The 25,414-nt window shown below is 48.2% G+C and overlaps 1 protein-coding gene and 1 long non-coding RNA gene across 4 annotated transcripts in view; both read right to left on the reverse strand.

The window, feature by feature from the left end:
* Positions 1–5,086: 5,086 nt before the first annotated feature.
* On the reverse strand, positions 5,087–8,692 carry LOC113842704 (uncharacterized). Its single transcript, XR_003495319.3, has 2 exons — positions 8,407–8,692; positions 5,087–7,010 (listed from the first exon to the last, which is right to left on the reverse strand). It is a non-coding gene; the product is annotated as an uncharacterized lncRNA (long non-coding RNA).
* Positions 8,693–23,958: 15,266 nt separating this feature from the next.
* Positions 23,959–25,414, reverse strand: part of LOC101802198 (collagen alpha-6(VI) chain) — a 50,391-nt gene continuing 48,935 nt past the window's right edge. For all 3 annotated transcript variants that reach the window (XM_013106489.5, XM_005027075.6, XM_072033429.1), the window contains one exon: positions 23,959–24,448. In XM_013106489.5, coding sequence (XP_012961943.4) covers positions 24,276–24,448 — 173 coding nt within the window. In that variant the 3' untranslated portion in view covers positions 23,959–24,275. The remainder of the gene's footprint in view (positions 24,449–25,414) is intronic.

Below are 25,414 nucleotides of genomic sequence, written 5' to 3' on the forward strand. Positions count from 1 at the left end.
ATGCATGAGAAACCTAGTGTTGTTTAGAGAAAATCAGGAGCATTGCCAACTCTTGGCTGTCTCAGGAGGATGATAGAAATGAGCAGTGCCTCATTGGTTATGTGGTGGTGTCCTACGTCATCTTCTGTGTCAGTGGTATAAAAGGGCCCTGTTTTTTACCCAGAAGGAAGCTCCCAGAAGGGCTGGGGATGGAAGGGACCTCTGGAGGTCATCTGCTCCAAGCCCCTGCTGAAGCAGGGCCACCTAGAGCTGTCCGGCCGCTGGGCACCGCTGACAAGAGCCTGGCTCCGTCTTCTTTGCATCCTCCCTTTGGGGATGTCAAGATGTTGCTAAGATCCCTCCAGCCTTATGTCTTCCCTGATAAAGAGTCGGAGCTCTCTTAGTCCTTCCTTTTTGGCGAAATTCTCCAGGCCTTCCACCAGCTCATCAGCTGTTCACTAGACCCTCTTCAGTATGGCTTTGGATGGGGGAGCTCAGGACTGGACATGGTCCTTCAGGTATTGTCTATCCTAGTCTCAGGAAAGGAGAAGGATCACCTCAAGATGCTGGTAACGTCTTTCCTAATGCAGACTGGGGAAGAGTGATTGCCAGTTAAAACTGAGGCCAAAATGTTGTTGAGTACCTCTGACTTCTCCATGTCTGTTGTCACTAGTTCTCCTGTCTTATTTAGTGGTGGGCTGGGTGTGTGCACTGCCTTTAATCTCACTTTTCTCACCAATTTATCTGTAGAAGCCCTTCTTACCATTCCTCACCTTCCTTGCCAAAGTCACCTCCTAGGGCACTTTGGAGAGCATTGTTGGCCCAGGGCCTTTTGTGCAGAGCTGTTTTCCAGCTGGACACTCCCAGCTTGCCCTGCAGCCTCTGGCTGATCCTTCCCAGGGGCAGGACATTGTGCTTCCCCTTGTTGGACTGCATGAGGTTCCTGTCAGTCTGTAGAGGTGCCAACAGCAGAGCAAGAAGATGTGACCAGAAGGAAGCTGCAGCCTGTGAAGTGGACCCACAGGATCTGATTCTTGGAAGTGCGGCCTATGGAGAGGAGCCCATGCCAGCGCTGTTCTTGAGAAACTGCCGTTTGTGGGAAGCCAGAAAGAATCATGCATTGGAGAAATGCTGCTGAGGGTTAGAACAACTGTAGGTGTCTGCAGATGATCGATAAATTCCAAAACAGAGGAGAAGAAGGAAAGAGGAGCAGTAATTAATTGTAAAGTTGTGGTGGTCAGGGTGTTCCCCCATTCAAGGGCCATGTCAGCCCCTTATCCTGAATATGTCTGAATGGGGAACCCGAGTTTATAGAAAAAGCAAAAAGATGCAAGTCCAGGCAGAGCCTTTCCTGATCAGAAGAGACCTGAGTCTCTTCTAAGCCTCTCTGCCACCAAGTGACCCAGTTTCCAGGTGTCCACCAGACAGGTACACACCTCCAGCCATTCGCTACACACCCCCAGCCAGGTGGAGGGAGGGGACGACCAGGTTTATCTGACTGCGTGGATTTGATGGCCTGGCACATCAGACCCACAGAAGTATAAGGCTCTAGTGGGCACTGGTGTATAGTGTGCCCTGAGGCTACCAAGGGGCAGAACCCACCTCCAGTGTTTATGGAGTGACACGGGGATCCCAACAGCTAATGGTATTGGAGGCCGAAGTGAGCCCAGCTGGGAAGGAGTGTCAAAAGCACCTCACAGTGACTGGCCTGGAGGTTCCGTGCATCCTTGGCACAGATTGCCTCAGGAGACAATATTTCAAAGACCCCAAAAAGGAACCAGTGGGCTTTTGGCATAGCTGCCTTGGAGATGGAGGGCATTAAACAGTTGTCTGCCTTGCCCAGTCTCTCAGTGAAGTCTCCCCTTCTCTTGTGGGGTTGCTGGGGGTCAAAGAACAGCAGGTACCAATTGCTACCATGACGGTGCATCGGTGGCAATATCATACCAAGTGAGATTCCCCAGTTCCCCTCCACAAGCAGATTCACTAACTGGAGAGCCAAGGAGTGATCAGCAGGACTCGCTCGCCCTTTGACAGTCCCATATGGCCAGTGCAAATGTCTAGTAGCAAGTGGATCCTCAGGATCAGTGTCCTGGGGGTATCAGCTCCATCTGCATGAGTGATATGCACTCTGAGGCTTGGTTTGTGTGAGCATTTTTAGCTGATATTCATTGTCCAACATTCAAACGATGTGTGTTTATGTTAATAAACTAACAACCAAAGGAACCAGTGCAGTCCTGAATGTTGGAACTTCTTTTGATAGCCAGTATAATAGGAGAAGGAAATATCCCACTTAAGAGAGAAGTTTTCTATTTGTACTACACTGAATTTGAAGAGTTGCCAGGCTAAGCCTATGCCAAATAAAGGCTATTTCCACATGGGCTGTGTTGTGCTTCCAGCCATCTACGGGAAATGGCTCTTAAAATGTCTCTGCGAGTGATGATTCACTGCTGGCCCTGTCTATAAAGTTAAGTCCTCCACATACCAGTGGAAAATACAGATAGTTAAAGAATCAGGACTGGGTGGAGGTCTGGATGTTCTCAGGAACTCACAAGTCGTACTGTCACAATGCAATGTGGTTTAGGAAACCTTTGGCCTTTTTCTCCGTAATGAGGGGGTGTAAGGTGAGAGTTTTTACAGAGACATAGAGTGATAGGGCAAGGGGTAATGGCTTTAAACTAAAAGAAGGTAGGTTTAGATTAGAGATTAGAAAGAAATTCTTCACTCAGAAGGTGGTGAGGAACTGGAGCAGGCTGCCCAGAGAGATTGTGGATACCCTATCCCTGGAGGTGTTCAAGGCCAGGCTGGATGGGGCTTTGGGCTACCTGATCTGGTGGGAGGTGTCCCTGCCCATGGTAGGGGGTTGAAACGAAGTGAGCCTTAAGGTCCCTTCCAACCCAACCCATTCTCTGATTTTCTGATTCTGTAATACTCAGAAACACAAACATCATGTCAAAAAGTGACAGATAATACATGCTTTATGTGTCCAGATATTTTATATAAGAACTGATGGATATATATATGGCTTCAGACAAAAGAGACTGATTTTCAGTTGTAGGCTTGGTCCACCACAATAACAGAAAACAGTATTACCCATTATTTTATTTAAATAAGAACCATAACTGCCTTCTTGGGACAAAGATGCTGACTTTACTGAAAGTAATATGAAAAGTTTTTCCCCTCCAGGTAAATAAACTAAAAAATTGGTATGTTCACAAAAGCTATTGATTTAATTGACGTCTATGGCAACTGAAAAGAAACTTGAAGGATACAGGGAAGTACTGCTCTCAGAGAGGAAGATACTCAGGAAAAGAGGCTGACAAAGTAGTGCTGTCTGTCTTTACAACTTTGTCTATATGTATTAGATGGGATCCCTCAAACCTCTCACCATAGTTTAAAACTAAAGTGAGAGACCTGCCTTGTCCAACAAACTTCCAGCTTTGTCTTGCCTGTATGCTCAAATCATCAAGCTGAACAACATGACTGCCCCATGTTAAACATTTTCATCATTCATGAAGTTTAGGTGGTAATGTAGATTAGGAAAATGTGTTTCTTTACAACAAGAATCATAGAGCACTAAGTATATTGTTAGCTGCTGTGCCTGGGGCTTCTGTAGGAAATTTGTGATGGAAGACAAGCTTCTATACACATCTGGAGGAAAAGCCACTCCTGTGGTGGCAGGCTGGTACCTTCCAGAGCTGACATCTCTCACTTGGGCATAGAAGGCAGAAAGAAAACAGTTGACACAGTGGTCAACCGTCAAAAAACACTTTCCAGCTCATCCTGAGAAGTAAGTTAATTATTTAAGTTCAAAATCCACCACCATTTAAAATTTTCTCCAGTACTAATTAAGTTTAGATTTGCCTATTATATAAATACTATATATACTATGAAGCAGGAAAAGGAAAAGGAAAAGGAAAAGGAAAAGGAAAAGGAAAAGGAAAAGGAAAAGGAAAAGGAAAAGGAAAAGGAAAAGGAAAAAAGGGAAAAGGGAAAAAGGGAAAGGGAAAAGGAAAAGGAAAAAAGGGAAAAGGAAAAGGAAAAGGAAAAGGAAAAGGAAAAGGAAAAGGAAAAGGAAAAGGAAAAGGAAAAGGAAAAGGAAAAAAGGGAAAAGGAAAAGGAAAATAGGGAAAAGGAAATGGAAACAGAAATGAAAAGGAAAAGGAAAAGGAAAAGGAAAAGGAAAAGGAAAAGGAAAAGGAAAAGGAAAAGGAAAAGGAAAAGGAAAAGGAAAAGAAAAAGAAGAAAAAAAGAATTAAACCCTGTGTTCTTCCTTCATCCCTTACTGTTGGCCTCTCTTACTCCCTTGCACAAGAAACAATAATGAATAATGAATAGTGAATAATATTGCAAGCTTAGAATTACAGGACTTTAAAGTTTTTGTCCACATTATCATTTGGCTTTCACTTTATCCTTTAGGAACTGAGTGCAAAAAAGCACAAGCTGAAAACATCACTAAAAGAGATTTTTACGTATCTGAACTCCTAATTTGAATAACCATAGGAGTTCAGAAAACAATATTTTTGTATTTCATCTTTGATATTTTTGTAGAAGTTCATTGCTTGCTGAATACAACATAGCTCCAATGAAAGTCTGCAATTTCTAGATACATGAGCACTCTAGAGAAGGTTAGATAATCAGTTTCTGTCTCTTGATCTCTAAGCATTAAAAAAAGTTTAAAAAGGTATGCAACCTTTTACAGCATGACTGGGATCCAAAAGATGTTGTGCAGCTCTTTCATGCAGAGATTACCTCATGAATGTTCGTGACTGGGAGATCAAGAATGCTTCAGTGCCTCAACCAGCATGAATTAGCACTGAATTTGTGAAATGACACCCTCTGATCTGCTCTTCACCTTCCTTCTCAGTTCTTGGAGAGCCAAAGGTGACATAAATGTGCCACAGGCTTCAAGAGCAAGATACTGAATTAGGAAGGGCCATGCCAATGCCAAGGGTTGGGCTGGAGAAGGTGAAATGTCACAGACAGCAGAGAAGACAGTTTTCAGTCTTGCGACTTGCAGAGTGAAATTTCATTTTGCAAACAGTTTAACTGAGCTAAATTCAATGGTAGTTGCTAATGATGTCCCTTTTACTGTATGTCACTCCAAAAAATACAACTGCAAGAGTTATATCATGTTTGCAAACAGTTTTTGTATGCTATGGAACCAGTAATGCTAACACCACATACAAATGACCTTAATTGTTGATGTCTCTTCATCATTAGTCTCAGAACACAATGTGAAAGAGAATTAAAGTCAAGTTTAGTTGCCAGTTGGCAGAAATACTTCCCAGTCGTTCTTAAGAAATGTTATGCTATGTTTTATATATTCCCTCCACATTTTTATGCTATGATCTGTCCATGCCAGTAAATGTCCCATTTGATGGAAATGCTACATTCCAGCAATTCTGCAGTTTCTCCCATGCCAACAGCTGTCCTTGCTTGGAGTTGGAGCTGGTGTCCACATCTCAGCCACTCAGGCTTCTGGGAAAACAGCTCAGCTGCAAGGAAGAGCCAAGTAAGAAATGTCTTGGAGAAGCCTTGCCTGGATCTTCTGCCCTTTCCTTCAGGGGGCTGCACTGCAGCATGGTCTCTTGCTCTCAGAGAGCTAGTTCTCAGTCCCTGTCTCCTAAAGCAGATCATTGAAAAAACTGATATTGACCAATCTCTTTAAAATTCATGGCAGTAGTCACTGCCCAGCACCAGCAGAAAATGGGCATCTTTGAGTGCCAAGTACAAAAAGTTTTAGCAAGTGGCTCTGTAGAAGATCTTTGTCAATTCAGATAGCTGAAACGGGGTATTGTGTTTTATGTAACTTGTTATTTGTCTTTTACAGCTATTCCACTCAAGCAGCAAAATTCCAGTGTTTCTCCAGCTTTCTCTGTAGATCTGCTCTTGATTCACAGCATAACTGATAAAGTTGCTTAGGCCAAGCTTACTCTAAGAGTGTTCTTAGTATCAATGAAACCTGTAGTAATAGCTGAAATCATGACTATAAAAAGGGCTTGATTTCCTTTGCTTTCATTCTATCTGACAAGTCATAAATGTTCCATTTATTTCATCTAGAGCAATTAGTTTACTTATTAAATAACTGAATTGAAATTCTCCCACACATAGCAGAAGCGTAGCAACTGCAAGACTTTTAGAAAGAACTTTAAATTTTCTCTTCTGTGAGCTAAGCTAATAATCAAAGTATTCAATAAATAATGTTACTGAAAAACTTCAAAATAATTGTGCACAAGTGGCTAAAAAGTGTAATTAATTAGGAGTGTCTGCCTCTCTCAATGGACACAGAAAGAGCATTAATTCTATTGCTCTTTCAAAAGACTGGTGAAGGAGAAATTCTGTATTACTGAGCAATGTTTTTAGAGACTATGAAAATAAGTATAAAGTTAGTTTTCTTATAAAAGTAGGCTGTTTATAAAACCCTAGTTAATTCTGATGAACAAGGTTTTAATAAAAGTTATGTGAACTTCAGAGGAAAGACACAGAAGCATGCACATGGCACACCACAACAACCTTGTTCAATAACAAACCCACAGAAACCTGCTCTGAGTTGGCAGCAGACAACAAATGAAAAACAGCCCACACAAAGGGAAAAAAAGTTGTCATGGAACAACAGCTGTGTCTCTTGGTCAGGCAGTTGGACTCAATGATCTTTCTAAGTCCCGTCCAACTATCCTATCCTGTCCCATTCTGTCCCGTCCCGTCCTGTCCTGTTTCTTTGTAATTCTATATTTGGGAGTGCCCACGTCCCCTTCCTTGGTTAACCATAAAGGATCACATGTACAGTATTTCTGCACAACCAAGATGAACTTCCCCATAGTTTTTGCATGAGGAATTTCAGAGAGCTGTGGGACTGCATTCAAGATGCTTCTTCCAGTAACAGAGAGGAAGAGAAACAAGAAGCACCACACCAATGCTGCTTTGTGCCCCTGCTGGGACTGGATCCATCTTCCAGGACTGGAGTTAGCAAGCCATCCAGAGAGGTAAAGAAGCTTGGGATTGCTCTTCTGAAGATCACAGCAAGCAGGTAGCTGTTCAAACAAACAAACAAACAAAACACCTAACCCAATATTTCTGAAGCCCTATCAGTCACAAGAGAACACAAGTCTCTATTAGGCATATTCAGGAGGACATGGTCAACATATTGTATTTATTTCACTGCTACTTGTAAGTCTAAGGTTCATTGATCAGTTACATTTCTTTTACACTTTTTTCATTCAACTGTCTTGGAAAGTGGAACTCAAAATTGATTTTCAGGCATTAACACAAATATGTTGATTATATCTTGTTCCTCCCACTCACAGAACTAAATTTTTTCCATTTATCAAATCCAGTTGACTTGGCTTTTAGTTAGATTTTAAATATGTGAATTTCAAGAAAAGGATCACCCAGCATAGTCCTCATGCCTAAGTCTTGACAGTAAACACAATTAATACCAGTAGGAATAATACTGTTAGAGAAGATCAGGTTTAAGACCATCTAAGGAATCTGAAGGTGCACAAGTCCATGGGACCTGATGAGATATGTCCACAGGTCCTGATGGAACTGGCAGATAAAGTTGCTAAGCCACTATCTATCATATTTGAGAAGTCGTGGCAGTCTGGTGAAGTTCCCACTGACAGGAGAGTTAAGAAAACTAAGTCTTATATATCTTAACATATATTTGTGTATACATGCATATATATATTAATGTGTATGCATATATTATAATATGTGAAAAGTATATGCATGACTGAGGTGTTCTGCACAGGATTTTGTTGATTTTGTTGTTGTTGTTGTTGTTGTTTTTTACATTGGGGATACTGGAAAGCATGTAACTAGTCATCCATTAATCAAATGATAATTATTATTAAAATCCAGAGAAAAGGGAAAAAAAAAAAAGACAGAACTGAATTCTGAACAGCTATTTACCTTTAATGAAAGGGCATGACTGTATATTAGGAATGCTGAGTAGATATATTTAACTGATACCATTTCCCATAAAAGATTTTAATCTTTTATTTTTGTTCTCTTTTTAGTAAACTGTGGTGAAAAGATGTTCACACAATACTAATAATAGATAATCTAACTTCTGATTTCAGAAGAGGTATTATGGATTAACCTGAAAGACAGTGAACCACCATGCAGCCACTTGTTCACTCCTTTAACCTCACAGTGGGATGGGGGAGAAAACTGAAGAAAAAAGTGCAAGAACTCATGGGCTGAGATAAGGACAGTATAAGAAAGAAAGAGACAGAGAGACAGAGAGAGAGAGATGGGTGATGCAGTTAGAAAGTTACATCACTTTTTGCATTTCACTGTTGATGAGGACACAACAAGAAACTGAGGAACTACTTATCACCCGGAAAGGTGGAAAATGGCCAGAGACAGTGGGAACGTGACTGAGAAATCTAGGGTTGTTTAGAGACAATCAAGAAACTTTCCCACCTCATGGCTGTTTCAGAAAGACGATGGAAATGAGCAGCGCCTCATAGGTTATGTGAAGTGGTGGCGTCCTACGCCATCTTCTGTGTCCGTAGTACAAGAAGGGCCTGTTTTTGACTCAGAAGGAGGCTCACGGAAGGGATGGGAAGGAAGGGACCTCTTGAGGTCCTTCCTGAAGGAGCTTCCTTAAGTCCCATCCTAAAGGATGCTGCAGGTTGCCAGGCCTGGTTCCGCATCTGGCAGGCATTCTGTGCTGCCAGGCTTTTAGGAGACTTTTGCTGTCAGCCTTTTTTCCAGTCGGGCTAGGTCACCTTTGTGGCTGCTTGCATTTGAGCCATTCCTCATCAGGAGCAGACATCCCCAAACTAATTAGTGGCACAGGTGGTGGGAGAGGGCTGTGTTCAGCTCCCTCCCTCCCTCCCACCCTCGCCCTCCCCCCCAGTTAACCGATGCAGGAAGAAGTGCAGGCAGAGGCTGTGCAGGGTGGAAGAGTGGTAATTTATTCTTCCTGGGGGAATCGTGGCTGCCACCCCCAGCCCGTCCCCAGGTGAGGCCCGGCCGCCTGCTCAGGCGGGGGGCCCGTCCTGCTGGCCCGCGTGGTCCCTGTTTACCAGCTGCCGCCGCCCCAGCCACGCGTTGCGCTGGAACCTTCCGCGGGGTCTTCGGGTCAGGTTCACAATGGCAATGATGTGTCTGCGGCACATCGGGCAGGTGTTTCTTGCCTCCGCCCAGAGGTGGATGCACTCCAGGCAAAAGGAGTGCCTGCAGGGGTCCACGCGAGCTGCGCTGGACAGCGGGCCCAGGCAGATGGGGCACTCCTCGTCCCCGGGGGCCTCCTCGGGCTGCTCCTGCCGCCAGCTCATGGTTCCTGCAGCTGCCGCGATGTGGAACCGGTCGTCCTGTGGGGAAGGCTGCCCTGGTGCCAGGTGCTCAGCAGCAGCCCAGGGTCTTCAGCACCTTCCTCGCCTCGCGGGTTGCCGGCAGCACCTCGACGACTCACATGTCGCTGGCTGGATCTTGACGCCTCGCGGGACACCAGCAGGATGACTGCAAAAAGAATCAGAAAGAAAATCTTCTAGCAGCAAGTAGACATTAGCTCTTTGTGTTCAACCAGTTGTTTGGGGGCACTGTAGCAGTAACTTTCGGTGTATGGATTGCAAACATGGCTGTTAGAATGGCAAATCTGCTTGTGATAGCTTCTACTTGGCAGGGCCACGCTGAGGCCAGATGAGGTACATGGATGTCTGTAGATTGGAGAACATTACAGAAGGCCCTTGATGATGGCTTGTGTACAACAAGATTGGCTTCGCATGTGCCTATAGCACCAGCTCCGCCTGTCGCTCTCCTTCCAACCGTGGAGACTCGAGCTCTCGCCTACCACCAGCCGGACTGGCCACATGTGCCCCGCACAGGGCATTTATAGGTAACCCCCTTCTGTGAGCAAAGTTACATTGTTTTTTGTGTTCCACCACTGACAAGGACACAACAAGAAAATGAAGAACAACTTGTCACTTGGGAAGGCAGAAATTAGCCAGGGACAGTGGGAACATGCATAAAAATGTGATGTCATTTAGAGAAAATCAGGAACATCGCCACCTCTTGGCTGTCTCAGGATGATAGAAATGAGCTGCGCCTCACTGGTTACTTGAAGTGGTGACCAGTCCCAGTCCCAGTCCCAGTCTTCAGCACGACCCCATAGGGTATGGGACATGGCTCTGGCCAGTTTGGGCCAGCTGTCCTGGCTGCGTCCCCTCCCAGCTCCTGGTGCACCCGCAGCCTCCTGGCTGGCAGGGCGGTGTGGGCAGCTGGAACGGCCTTGGCTCTGTGTAAGCAGTGCTCTGTGACAACTAAAAGATCGGTGTGTTGTCAGCATCACTCTCTTCTGAAATCCAGAACCCAGCTCCATACCAGCTACTGGGAAGACAACAAACTCTGTCCCAGCTGAAACCAGGACAGCCTCATGCACATCCCAGTGTTCTTCTACCACCTTCTCAAAAGCATCCCGGAGTGCACGTTTTACAGAATCCCGCTTCTGACAACAACGAAGTTCATGCCGTGACCTTCCAAAGGGTTGAGCCCTTCAGGGATGCCCCCCTGCCTGCGGGTGTGGAGAGACGGCAACTGGGAGTTGGTAGGGTGCTGCAATACACGGAGGCTTTCTTTGCTGTAAAGTTCTCGTTATTACACGTGGCCACAAACCACTCCTGGGCAATATTCTGTGATTCAAGGCAAGCATGGAGAGAGGTGTCGGGCTAATTAAGAAAAGCCATCTTGGAAGAGACCAAACCCAGGAGTGGGCCCGGGGGTGGGCCCCAAGGAATCAAGAACAAAGTGTCACTGCAAAGACGTGAGGCTCCCATCAGAGAGTTCAGAGTCATCCGGGCATCCCCAGCACAGGTTCACTGGATTAAGGATGTCATGTAGGCAAGAACCATTTGTGCAGCACAAGAAGTTCTGAGGGGGAGAGGCGCTCCATTTAGGGTGGAGAAGGAGTCCTTTTTCTATTAAGAGAGACAGAAGAGAGCAGAGGACACCACCTCCTTAGAGCAGCCAAAAGCTGCTGCTAATTTCTGTGTTTCACCTGAGACGAGTGATAGACACCGATGCTTCCTAGTCTCTGGGAACGGCGCCTTTCCCAGAGCCGTTCCTCCTTCTCAGACAGCCCATTGCTCTTGTAGTTCCCTGCTTTTGCCCTTGGTGGTGGCACCTGGAGACAGTCTCTGGTCCTCAGGTACCCTTAGGCTGCACTTGCAGGAGGCCAGCAGCGCCTTCCAGGGATGCTGCAGGTTGCCAGGCCCGCTTCCGCAGATGGCAGGCATTCTCTGCTGCCAGGCTTTTAGGAGACTTGGGCTGCCAGCCTTTTTTGAGTTGGGCTACGTCACCATGCGTCTGCTCCCGTTCCCAACACCTTTGCACTCCCATGTTGACTTCCCATCCCCCAAATGACTTCTCACCCCTAAGTCTCACTCACGGACCCGCCACCCACAGCCATTCCCCATCAGGAGCAGACACCCCCAAACCAATTCATGGTGGGGACAGCAGGGGGGGGCTGTGTCCAGCCCCCTTCCCCCCCCTCAACCCCCCTCCTGCCGAGCGATGCGGGAAGAAGTGCAGGCAGAGGCTGTGCAGGGTGGAAGAGTGGTAATTTATTCTTCCTGGGGGAATCGTGGCTGCCACCCCCAGCCCATCCCCAGGCGAGGCCCGGCCGCCTGCTCAGGCGGGGGGCCCGTCCTGCCGGCCCGCGTGGTCCCCGCTTCCCGGCTCCTCCTGCCGCACCCTGTGCAGCCAGGATGTGTCCCCGACTTCGGCGTCCTGCGGGGAGCTTGGCAGTCTGCGCCCGACCTGCCCCGCGTGCCAGGAGAAGCTTCTCTCCAGTCTGCGCCCCGTGGAGGGGCTGCGCGCCCTGCGCCGGGGCGAGACGCTGCGGGAGCGGTAGTTGGAGGGGCTCCTCCCCCGCGGCCCCCTCTGCTGCTGCTGCTGCTGCCGCCGCCCCAGCCGCTCATTCCGCTGGAACCTTCTGCGGGGTCTTCGGGCCAGGCGCACCACTGCTACGATGGGCCCGCGGCACATCGGGCAGGTGTCTCTTCCCTCTGCCCAGAGGTGGATGCACTCCAGGCAAAAGGAGTGCCTGCAGGGGTCCACGCGAGCTGCGCTGGCAAGCGGGCCCAGGCAGATGGGGCACTCCTCGGGCTGCTCCTGCCGCCAGCTCATGGTTCCTGCAGCTGCCGCAAGGTGCAGATGGTCGTCCTGTGGGGGAGGCTGCCCTGGTGCCGGGCGCTCAGCAGCAGCCCAGGGTCTTCAGCACCTCGATGTCTCGCGGGTCGCCGGCAGGAACTTGACGCCTCACGTGCCACCAGGAGGACAACTGCAGAGAGAAGCAGGAAGAAAATATTGTATAAGCAGCAGACATTCGCTTTCTAGGTTCAACCAAGTTGTCTAGAGTGCTGTAGCAGTAACTGTTCTGTGTATGGATTGCAAACATGGCTGTTAGAGCAGCAAATATGCTTATGATCGGTTATACTTGGCAAGACTACGCTGAGGCCAGATGAGGTACATGGATGTCTGTGGATTGGAGAACATTACCGGAGGCCCTTGATGATGGCTTGCGTACAAAAAGATTGGCTTCGCGAATGCCTCTAGCACCAGCTCCGCCTGTCTATCTCCTTCCAGCCGTGGAGACTCGAGCTCTCGCCTACCACCAGCCGGACTGGCCGCAGGCGCCCCGCGCAGGGCATTTATAGGCAGCCCCCTTCTGTGAGGCCAGAGGTGACATCAGCAGGGTCTGGGGTGTCCTCACAAAAGGGGGCTGCCTATAAATGCCCTGCGCGGGGCGCCTGCGGCCAGTCCGGCTGGTGGTAGGCGAGAGCTCGAGTCTCCACGGCCGGAAGGAGAGAGAGAGGCGGAGCTAGTGCTATAGGCATTCGCGAAGCCATTGTTGTTGCACGCGAGCCATCAAGGGCCTTCGGTAATGCTCTCACACCTACAGACATCCATGTACCTCATCTGGCCTAAGCCTAGTCTGTGTTTGCAATCCATGCACAGACTGCTGACAGCTACAGCACTCTAGACAACTTGGTTGAACCTATAAAGCTAATGTCTGCTTGCTGATTCAATATTTTCTTCCTGCTTTTCTCTGCAGTTGTCCTCCTGGTGGCACGTGAGGCGTCAAGTTCCTGCCGGCGACCCGCGAGACATCGAGGTGCTGAAGACCCTGGGCTGCTGCTGAGCGCCCGGCAGCAGGGCAGCCTCCCCCACAGGACGACCATCTGCACCTTGCGGCAGCTGCAGGAACCATGAGCTGGCGGCAGGAGCAGCCCGAGGAGTGCCCCATCTGCCTGGGCCCGCTTGCCAGCGCAGCTCGCGTGGACCCCTGCAGGCACTCCTTTTGCCTGGAGTGCATCCACCTCTGGGCAGAGGGAAGGGACACCTGCCCGATGTGCCGCGGGCCCATCGTAGCAGTGGTGCGCCTGGCCCGAAGACCCCGCGGAAGGTTCCAGCGGAATGAGCGGCTGGGGCGGCGGCAGCAGCAGCAGCAGCAGAGGGGGCCGCGGGGGAGGAGCCCCTCCAACTACCGCTCCCGCAGCGTCTCGCCCCGGCGCAGGGCGCGCAGCCCCTCCACGGGGCGCAGACTGGAGAGAAGCTTCTCCTGGCACGCGGGGCAGGTCGGGCGCAGACTGCCAAGCTCCCCGCAGGACGCCGAAGTCGGGGACACATCCTGGCTGCACAGGGTGCGGCAGGAGGAGCCGGGAAGCGGGGACCACGTGGGCCGGCAGGACGGGCCCCCCGCCTGAGCAGGCGGCCGGGCCTCGCCTGGGGATGGGCTGGGGGTGGCAGCCACGATTCCCCCAGGAAGAATAAATTACCACTCTTCCACCCTGCAAAGCCTCTGCCTGCACTTCTTCCCGCATCGCTCGGCAGGAGGGGGGTTGAGGGGGGGGAAGGGGGCTGGACACAGCCCTCCCCTGCTGTCCCCGCCATGAATTGGTTTGGGGGTGTCTGCTCCTGATGGGGAATGGCTGTGGGTGGCGGGTCCGTGAGTGAGACTTAGGGGTGAGAAGTCATTTGGGGGATGGGAAGTCAACATGGGAGTGCAAAGGTGTTGGGAACGGGAGCAGCCCAAAAGTTTAAATTGCTCGGTTGTTGTATCGGCCTCACGTGGTAAGAAGATTCAGCTCTATGCACAAAATCCAGGCTGAAGAAGGAACATGGTGCCCAAAGTAGAACTTAATTAAGTTAGCTGAGTTTTTCAAAGACTGAAAGTGCTGAAGCAGTTAAACAATGACTGTACTGGGTCTGGCCGGAATGTTAACTTTCCCGGCAGCAGCCCATACAGTGCCGTACTCTGTACTTGTAGCTGGAACAGCAGTGTTATCACACCAGTGTTGTGTCTACTGCTAAGCAGCAGTGGCACAGCATTGGGCCTTTCTCTAACCCTCCTAGGGGGTGGGCAAAAAGTGAGGAGAGAAACATCACTAGGGCAGCTGACCTAAACCAATCAAAGGGATATTCCATACCATGTGATGTCACACTCAGCAATAAAAGGTGGAAACAGGAAGAAGAGGGGAGGGGTGGGCACTCGTTGAGAAGACGTCGGTCCTCCTCTCGAACACTGGCTGCGTGCGTTGAGGCCCTGCTTCAAGGACGTGGTCAATCATCGCTCATGAGTGGGAAGTAGAGAGTAATTTCTTTCCTCTGCACTTCCATATAGCTTTCATTTATTTTGTTTGTTTGTTTTCCTCCCTTCTTTTTATTTTCCCTTTTCCCCTCCCTTTTCCCCTTTCCCTTTTTATTTCCCCTTAGTTAAATTGTTTAGTTCATGGTAGTCTTTATTTAATTATTATAATTATTTCCCTTTAATTAAATTATCCTTATCTCAACCCATGAGTTGTTCTTTGCTTTACTTCTCCCCCTCCTCATCTAAAGGAGGGGGAGTGAGAGAGCGGTTGTGGGGTTTAGCTGCCCAGCACGGTAAAACCACCACAATGACTGAGCATGCACAAAACAGAAAGAAGTACAAGATGAAGAAGACGATGAGCCTTCATCAGAAAGCCCCGAAGTGCAACCACCAGAGGTTACCTGACCTGCAACAGCAGGAGGGACAATATGATAATTAGTTCTGAGAAACCATTAGCATAAATCCTGCCTTTTCTTGTGAACTGCATAAATATGGATATCCCCGTACCATAAATAAGTACTCCTTGTCTTGCTTAGCTGTACGTGTTGGGTGGAATTATCCCCCACATACCCAGCGTTCTTCATAAAGAATACCTACTTCCTAATTCTCCCAAAGGAGTCTTGGAAAGTGACACTGCTTTTTGCGTTCCACCATTGATGAGGACGCATCAAGAAACTGAGGAACAACTTTCCACCTGGGAAGGTGGAAATTGGCCAGGGACAGTGGGAATATGCATGAGAAACCTAGGATTGTTTAGAGAAAACCAGGAGCACCGCAACCTCTTGGCTGTCTCAGGTGGAAGATAGAATTGAGCAGTACCTCACTTGTTACGTGGTGGCATCCTACGCCATCTTCTGTGTCAGTGGTATAAAAGGGCCCTGTTTTTTACCCAGAAGGAAGCTCCCAGAAGGGCTGGGGATGGAAGGGACCTCTGGAGGTCATCTGCTCCAACCCCCTGCTGAAGCAGGGCCACCTAGAGCTGTCCGGCCGCTGGGCACCGCTGCCAAGAGCCTGGCTCCGTCTTCTTTGCATCCTCCCTTTGGGGATGTCTAGACACTGCTACGATCCCGCCGAGCTTTCTCTCCTCCAGGATGAATGCACGGTGACGCACAATGCAATTGCTCACTGCCCACTGAGTGATGATGCCCAGACAGACCCCGCGCGGCAGTAGCCACACTCTGGCCAACCTGCTCAGTCCCAGTCTTCAGCACGACCCCATAGGGTATGGGACATGGCTCTGGCCAGTTTGGGCCAGCTGTCCTGGCTGCGTCCCCTCCCAGCTCCTGGTGCACCCACAGCCTCCTGGCTGGCAGGGCGGTGTGGGCAGCTGGAACGGCCTTGGCTCTGTGTAAGCAGTGCTCTGTGACAACTAAAAGATCGGTGTGTTGTCAGCATCACTCTCTTCTGAAATCCAGAACCCAGCTCCATACCAGCTACTGGGAAGACAACAAACTCTGTCCCAGCTGAAACCAGGACAGCCTCATGCACCTCCCAGTGGTCTTCTACCACCTCCTCAAAAGCATCCCGGAGTGCACGTTTTACAGAATCCCGCTTCTGACAACAACGAAGTTCATGCCGTGACCTTCCAAAGGGTTGAGCCCTTCAGGGATGCCCCCCTGCCTGCGGGTGTGGAGAGACGGCAACTGGGAGTTGGTAGGGTGCTGCAATACACGGAGGCTTTCTTTGCTGTAAAGTTCTCGTTATTACACGTGGCTACAAACCACCCCTGGGCAATATTCTGTGATTCAAGGCAAGCATGGAGAGAGGTGTCGGGCTAATTAAGAAAAGCCATCTTGGAAGAGACCAAACCCAGGAGTGGGCCCGGGGGTGGGCCCCAAGGAATCAAGAACAAAGTGTCACTGCAAAGACGTGAGGCTCCCATCAGAGAGTTCAGAGTCATCCGGGCATCCCCAGCACAGGTTCACTGGATTAAGGATGTCATGTAGGCAAGAACCATTTGTGCAGCACAAGAAGTTCTGAGGGGGAGAGGCGCTCCATTTAGGGTCGAGAAGGAGTCCTTTTTCTATTAAGAGAGACAGAAGAGAGCAGAGGACACCACCTCCTTAGAGCAGCCAAAAGCTGCTGCTAATTTCTGTGTTTCACCTGAGACGAGTGATAGACACCGATGCTTCCTAGTCTCTGGGAATGGCGCCTTTCCCAGAGCCGTTCCTCCTTCTCAGACAGCCCATTGCTCTTGTAGTTCCCTGCTTTTGCCCTTGGTGGTGGCACCTGGAGACAGTCTCTGGTCCTCAGGTACCCTTAGGCTGCACTTGCAGGAGGCCAGCAGCGCCTTCCAGGGATGCTGCAGGTTGCCAGGCCCGGTTCCGCAGCTGGCAGGCATTTTCTGCTGCCAGGCTTTTAGGAGACTTGGGCTGTCAGCCTTTTTTGCAGTTGGGCTACGTCACCATGCGTCTGCTCCCGTTCCCAACACCTTTGCACTCCCATGTTGACTTCCCATCCCCCAAATGACTTCTCACCCCTAAGTCTCACTCACGGACCCGCCACCCACAGCCATTCCCCATCAGGAGCAGACACCCCCAAACCAATTCATGGTGGGGACAGCAGGGGGGGGCTGTGTCCAGCCCCCTTCCCCCCCCTCAACCCCCCTCCTGCCGAGCGATGCGGGAAGAAGTGCAGGCAGAGGCTGTGCAGGGTGGAAGAGTGGTAATTTATTCTTCCTGGGGGAATCGTGGCTGCCACCCCCAGCCCATCCCCAGGCGAGGCCCGGCCGCCTGCTCAGGCGGGGGGCCCGTCCTGCCGGCCCGCGTGGTCCCCGCTTCCCGGCTCCTCCTGCCGCACCCTGTGCAGCCAGGATGTGTCCCCGACTTCGGCGTCCTGCGGGGAGCTTGGCAGTCTGCGCCCGACCTGCCCCGCGTGCCAGGAGAAGCTTCTCTCCAGTCTGCGCCCCGTGGAGGGGCTGCGCGCCCTGCGCCGGGGCGAGACGCTGCGGGAGCGGTAGTTGGAGGGGCTCCTCCCCCGCTGCCCCCTCTGCTGCTGCTGCTGCTGCCGCCGCCCCAGCCGCTCATTCCGCTGGAACCTTCTGCGGGGTCTTCGGGCCAGGCGCACCACTGCTACGATGGGCCCGCGGCACATCGGGCAGGTGTCTCTTCCCTCTGCCCAGAGGTGGATGCACTCCAGGCAAAAGGAGTGCCTGCAGGGGTCCACGCGAGCTGCGCTGGCAAGCGGGCCCAGGCAGATGGGGCACTCCTCGGGCTGCTCCTGCCGCCAGCTCATGGTTCCTGCAGCTGCCGCAAGGTGCAGATGGTCGTCCTGTGGGGGAGGCTGCCCTGGTGCCGGGCGCTCAGCAGCAGCCCAGGGTCTTCAGCACCTCGATGTCTCGCGGGTCGCCGGCAGGAACTTGACGCCTCACGTGCCACCAGGAGGACAACTGCAGAGAGAAGCAGGAAGAAAATATTGTATAAGCAGCAGACATTCGCTTTCTAGGTTCAACCAAGTTGTCTAGAGTGCTGTAGCTGTCAGCAGTCTGTGCATGGATTGCAAACACAGACTAGGCTTAGGCCAGATGAGGTACATGGATGTCTATAGGTGGGAGAGCCTTACCGAAGGCCCTTGATGGCTCGCGTGCAACAACAATGGCTTCGCGTATGCCTATAGCACTAGCTCCGCCTCTCTCTCGCCTTCCAGCCGTGGAGACTCGAGCTCTCGCCTACCACCAGCTGGACTGGCCGCAGGCGCCCCGTGCAGGGCTTTTATAGGCAGCCCCCTTCTGTGAGGCCAGAGGGGACATCACAAAGGTTTCGGGGTGTCCCTGATGGCAGCACTGACTTGATGGGAGTCTCAGGTATTTCAAGTGACACTTCATTCTTGATACCTCAGGACCCACTCCTTGGCCAGTCCTGGATTCGGTCTCTTCCGAGATGGCTTTTCTTAATTAGCCTGATACCACTCTCCGCTTGGCTCCTGTCAGCGTGGAGCAGCCATCTCAAGTCTCACAATGCTCAGGTCACCTCTGTCAGTGCTGCCATCATCTGCCTGAACATGTGCAAGGATTTCTACACTGTCCCACATGACATACTTGTCTCTAAATTTGGGAGGCTTGAATTTGATGTACGGACCACTTAATGGCTAAGGAATTGGCTGGATGGTCACACTCAAAGAGTTGCAGTCACTAGTTCAATGCCCAGGTAGAGATCAGCAATGAACGCTATTCCTCAGGGGTCATTACTGAGTCCAGTGCTGTTTAACGTCTTTGTTGGTGACGTGGACAGTGGGATTGAGTGCACCCTCTGCAAGTCTGCTGATAACACCAAGCTGTGTTGTGTGGTCGACAGACAGGAGGGAAGGGCTGCCATCCAGAGGGACCTGGGCAGGGCTGAGAGGTGGCCCTGTGCAAACCTCATGAGGTTCAACAAGGCCAAGTGCCAGGTCCTGCATTTGGGTCTGAGCAATCCCAAGCATCCCAAGAAACAGGCTGGGCAAAGAATGGATTGAGAGCAGCCCTGAGGGGATGGACCTAGGGATGGTGGTTGACAAGAAGCTCAACATGAGCCAGAAATGTGCTCTTGCAGCCTGTAGAAAACCAACTGTGTCCTGGGCTGCATCACTAGCAGTGGAGCCAGCAGGGTGAGGGACGGGATTCTTCCTCTCTGTTCTGCTCCCATGAGACCCCACCTGGAGGGAGCACTGTGTTCAGCTCTGGGGGCCCCAGCACGTGAAGGACACAGACCTACTGGAGAGAGTCCAGAGGAGGCCACAAGGATGATCAGAGGGCTGGAGCTCCTCTCCTGTGAGGAGAAGCTGGGGGAGTTGGGCTTATTGAGCCTGGAGAAGAGAAGGCTCAAGGGAGATCTTATAATGGTCTTCCAGTAGCTAAAGGGTCTACGGGAAAGCTGGGGAGGGATTCTTGTTCAGGGAGTAGAGTGAGGGGAATGGGAAAAACAGGAGAAAAATGGCTGATGACGGGCATAATATAAGTCCTCTCCAGAAATGAGAAAGGGCAGAGATGATCTTTGGTCAAGAAATAATGAAAAATAAAAATTAAAATTAAAAATTAATTGGTTGCAAAATATTTGAATTAGAACTTGCTAGCAAGTCCTTGTTATTGTGCAAGTGATTTCTTTGAATCAAAACAAAGAGTACAATTTTAAATGGTAATGTAAAATTTCAGGAGAAGCTGACATTTTTCTGTATTCCGTGTTGGTCATTTTTGTATATAGAATATACGTAATTATTTCATTTTATTTCTTCAGTAGGGCACATTTTGTACACGATTTTTACTGCTGTTTTTTTCCAGTGTATTGTTGCAGGGTGATTTTTTTTTAGTATTATTTTTATTTATTTATTTATTTTCCAAAGAAGCACAAAGGAGCTGCTGCTAGAAGTATTCCTGTCGTTTCTAGTGAAATGAGGTCAAGCCTTCTATTAATCTTTTCAGCATTACTCTTTGAAAGCGAGTTTTCCCAAAGAGAGAATCAGTGCCCTCATTCCTGAAAGTGAAGCAAACTCAAAGCAGCTGTGTTCTTACATGCCCTTTTGTAGATGTCCATGATTAGTTCTTATTTCTTCTCCTCTTCTCCTGGGTAGCATAACACTGGGTGTGGCACTACTCTGCTGTGCAGGCTTACCAGGCTTAACAACACATTGTTATGTAAATGCATCCAATCTCAGGGGAGGCTGACAACCCTTCACTTCTGCCACTGACTCCATGCAGCCAATAACCCAGCATACCCCCTGCAGATTCCTGCTGACTTAAGGGAAAGCTGAGGTTTGTCACGGTGCTAGTGGCATTCCCTCAACAAGCACACACTGAGAGGGCCACACTGCTAAAGTCACAGTTGAAGACTTTGTTTTGTCTGCCAACAAAGTATAAGAGATCCAGGGGAAGAGATTCAGGGAAGGGAGTAGCTCCACGCATCTGCCAGCTAGGCTTCCATCTGCAGCTAAGCTGCCTTCACCCAGGAGTTGTGTGCATGGGGTCAGTCACGTCCCTCCACTGCCATCTCTGAGTTTAGACTGTCACACTGCACTAAAATCTTGCAGCCTCATGGATTTTGTGATGTGTCCGGCTTCTGCCTGTTCAGTTACAGAAAGTCCTGCTACAACCAATTGATTTGGCAATGTGTGCAGAACATTTCTTGAGTGAAGAGGAACCAAGTAATTTGAATTCTTTGCTGGCTGTCATTAAAACTTCTTATTTAACAAGAAATTTATACATTTCTTTTATGGCAGCGAGCTAGTGCCTGCTTAGAGTTGCACACATAGAGTTGCTGCTGGAAGCTTGTTTTCCAGCTGGATTCACTCATGCAATCTGACTGCAGGCAGCAGTCACACACAAAGGTTTACTGTAGCAAAACTAAACTGCTCCCTATGTAGATTTGTGCGTGTGTGGCTTGACTCTCTAACCATGACCTCTGGCATCATCCATAAAGAAGGCGCTTCTTTGTTACTTCTGAGAGATTCGTGTGTTTTCTTTTATACTTTGGGAGGAAAGTGGGATTGAGCAGGTAGAGGTTGTATTCTATTCACACACTTGAGCAGTAGGTACATCTTCAGAAGACTTTAATCCTTAGAGGACAGGATGTTATCTCAGGACAAACAGCCATATCCCAGTACAAATAGTCACACCTCAGTTTTTATTCTGTTAATGGGCAGCTATTCCTATATCAACTATTCTTCTTTAAAATGCTGAGCTTATTAGCATGCACAGAAAGGCCTTAATCTGCAGTGTCTAAACTGCTTTCAGATTGAAGCCAGCTGTAGGTGCAAACATATGGCTTACATATGCAAGCATAGCTGCAGAAAGGCAGCTGGGGAATGGGGGTGGCAGGAAGGCTGATTCCTGACCTAAAATCACCACAAGCAACACAGACCACCAGAGATCCTTGTACAGATCCACTGTTTGCTTACACCATGGCCATTCAAAAGAATGCCAAGGGCTTAAAAATGTAGGTGCTCCATTACCTAGAACAATGTTTTGAAGTTTAAGCACCAAGAACACCAAAAAAAAAAAGAAAGAAAAAAAAAAAAGTCTAAATTCAGACAATGTATGCCATTCAGAATCTAGATTGCTCACAAAAGCTTGTTAAGTGCCTAGAAATAGCACCAGCACTAGAACTAGAACTCATTGCTTTACCGAAACATTTCACCATCTGCTGAACACTGAAACTCATTCCTCAGTGAAATGCAGCAGCCAGAGAATTATGGTCGGTTGCCTAAAGAATAATCCTTTTTATGGTTTATTTGTGTAACTGCTCCAAATTTCTAGAGTATTCCATGTGCTTGAAAAGGGGAAAAAAAATAGTCAGCAAATGCTACTTGCTGGATCATCTGACACAACCAGCAGGATGAGACAGCCATTAGACATCTAAGAAAAAAAAAAAAAATAGGAGGCTTTGAGAATCATTCTTTGAGGAGGGCCAGCTGGTTGGTCTTACCCTGCATTGCTCTGGAAGGAGGTTCATCAACCAGCCTGTCTGATGGAAGACAGCTCGTGCTTCTGTGTGAAGCATGAACAGTTCAGTCCACACAGGCATACACATTTCCTTATCAAGGAGCAAGGATCCTACACACTAAGGCTCTCCCCTTGCTGAAAAAAAAAAAAAAAAAAAAAAAAACAACAAGAAGTTTGAGCCAGCATCAAGACTAACTAGCCCCAGACAGCAAGCAAGAGCCAGCTGAAAGGAAGAGATGGATTGCAAGCAGCTGAGATCCCCCAGGGGACTCCACGTATCCTGGGCCAAAGAGAATGAGAGGTAACAGAAGCAGCCTTTGCTACAAAGAGTAGATGTTTGACTGTTGACTTCTGTCTTCCAAGAAAAGTAATTATTTACTTGCCTGAACAAAAACATTGCTTCTAAATATATTAGGAGTTCAGATTGCCAAACTGTCCTGTATTAGAGGCAGAATTTCCGTCAGTCTCTCATAAAAAAACTGAACCAGCTTTCCAAGCAAGGCGAATTACCTTCCCCACGTACACCTGACTTAAGGAGAGGAAACCATTCATTTTGGAAGAGGAACGAAAGCACTGCCAGCTGGCAGCATATGTAAAGAAATACCCATTACACAGAGGGAGGCAATTTGGATGTCAATTATTAATCACTTCAGAATTAAAACATTGTTCATACTGTGGCAAAAAAAAAAAAAAAAAAAAAAAAGTAAATAGTTTCATCTATTACTCCAAAATTGCTAGACCATCCACTTTAATATCTTTATTGATGATTTGGGTGAGGGAACTCAGTACATCTGCAGATGACACCAAGCTGGGGAGAAGTGTTGATCTGCCGGAGGGTAGGAAGGCCCTGCAGAGGGACCTGGACAGGTTGGGTCGATGGGCAGAGGCCAATGGGATGAGATTCAACATGGCTAAGGGCTGGGTCCTGCACTTTGGCCACAACAACCCCATGCAGTGCTACAGGCTTGGGGCAGGGTGGCTGGAAAGCTGTGCAGAGGAAAAGATCTGTGGGTGCTGGTTGATGATCACTTGAACATGACCCAGAAGTGTGCACATGTGGCCAAGAAGGACAACGGCATCCTGGCTTGTGTCAGGAGTAGTGTCGCTAGCAGGAGCAGGGAGGTGATCCTGCTCCTGTACTCTGCTGTGATTAGGCCACACCTCAAGTACTGTGTTCAGTTTTAGGCCCTTCTCTACAAGGACATCGAGGCCCTGGAGCATGTCCAGAGCAGGGCTACGAAGCTGGTGAAGGGCCTGGAGCACAAGTCCTGTGAGGAGCAGCTGAGGGAACTGGGGTTGTTTAGTCTGGAGAAGAGGAGGCTCAGGGGAGACCTTAGCACTCACTACAACTATCTCTAAGGAGGTTATAGCAGAATGGGGATTGGTCTCTTCCTCCAAGCAACAGTGAGAGAACAAGAGCAAATAGCCTCAAAGTTGTGCAGGGGAGGCTTGGGTTGTATATTAGTAAAAATTCTTCACTGAAGGGATCGTGAGGCACTGGAGTAGGCTGCCCAGGGAAGTAACTGAGTCTTCATCCCTGGAGGTATTCAAAAGATGTGTAGATGTGTTGTATAGGGATGTGGTTTTGTAGTAGACTTGTCACTGCTAGATTAATGGTTGGACTTGATGATCTTAGAGTTCTTTTCCAAACTTTTCAAAGAACCAATGGCAGAAGTGAAATCTTTGAGAAAGAATGACTTTATTTATATGTTGGATTATTCAGGAAAAAAAAAAAAAAAAAGAAAAAGAAGAAAAAAAGCTGAAACTGTTTCAATGGTAGAAAATCCTCCACACCAAAGTGAAGTACATTCTGGTAATTCAGTGACTGCAGAAAAAATTAACTCCATCCCAACCAGACCCAGCAGACTCTTGCTTTTTGGTATTATTCTGTATATAAGGCAAATACAAACAAATTAACTAAAACATTTTGACTTTAGTGTCTCGCATCTAACATAATTTCATCAAAATATCTGAAGAGTTATTTCATTTTATTCATTCAATTTTAAAAGTGCACATTTTTGTGTTTTAGAAGAACACTTACAATACTTTAAACAGTAGGGTGTTGGCTAACAGAAGTTTCTCAGTTCTCAACATCTCAGATCAACAGAGCAATAATTTCAATTTTCTTTTCACTATTAAGTTACTAGATAAGAACTTCTCTAACAAGTATTTTTTTCAGCTGAAATCTGGGGGCTGAAATGCTGTGTAAACCTTTCCCTTCAATGTCTTTTGCTCATCATCTTGATAGTGTAACCAAAGATACAAAGGAATTTAAGTTTCTCTGCACTAAAAAGACTTCATACACAATAATTCACATTCCTTTTGAGTTTTAAATCTGTTTCTGTTGCCTCCACAGCCTCCATACCAGAACCAAGTACACATTTTCTGCTCTTTGTTGTAGTACCACTTCAGATCATAATTCTGACATTCTCCGCTATCTTGAGGCAGGTCGCATGCATCTGGAAAAGGCAAAGAAGAGAGAGTTTTAATGAAAGGTTCCACACTGTCGTTGCAATTTCAGGGAAAATAATGTTCAGCACAAATTAGCAGTTGAGAGAGGTAGTCAGTGCTCAAAGTCTTAAAAGGAGTCGCTAAGTATCCACACACAAACCTTCAGTGTCAGTGTGGCCAGAGGCGCCACTTATGATCAATTTGATAAGAAGGAATGTCTGAAACTCGATTTTCAGAGGCAAAAACAGAAGAACTGCTAGAAGGTGTTTAGTCTTCTGACATGGACAATTACCAACATTGTTGTAATGTAATTATACCCATTCTATAAAGCACGGGCAAACAAAGTTAGCACAAACCACTCTTGAAACTTTTCTGAATGTCCCTCTGCTTTACACCAGTATCCTTCAGTAAAATTTCACAGTTGAACATACGCAGATAGTTAAATTATCCATAAGAGTCCCTTAGCCAAATCATAGAGCAATACAGAGTTGAACTGCATAAATGAGCCAAAAAGTAGATGAAAGTTGCACACTTTGTAGCAATATGGTATTAGGTGAGTACAGATCACTACAAAGCACATTTCTCAAAAAGCAAATTCTCACACTGTGCTACATATTTTTAGAAGTAAATTGTTGGGTCACTAATTACAAATCAGGATTGAGAACTGCAGTTCACACCTCTCCTGTAAGTGACTTATGTCACTGCTCCCATGAGTGCAATGAGCCTGACTGCTTTGTCACAGGAAACACTTCATTTGCAAAGTGAAAACAGTAACATATCTTCATTATTAATGGAGAGCAGTGATCCAGGAATGTAGACAGGTAGTTAGGCCATGGGACCAATTCTGTCTGTGCAGAGCAAGCCAGTCATGCACTGTGGATGTCTGGGATTTCAGAGGTATGTTAGCTCTTCATTCAAAGATCCATTATTTAAAAAGTTTTGCAAAAGCACTAGCCATCTCATTCGGGATGGGG

Source organism: Anas platyrhynchos, chromosome 2 (assembly GCF_047663525.1).
Source record: "Anas platyrhynchos isolate ZD024472 breed Pekin duck chromosome 2, IASCAAS_PekinDuck_T2T, whole genome shotgun sequence".
In the NCBI taxonomy this organism is placed as follows: domain Eukaryota; kingdom Metazoa; phylum Chordata; class Aves; order Anseriformes; family Anatidae; genus Anas; species Anas platyrhynchos.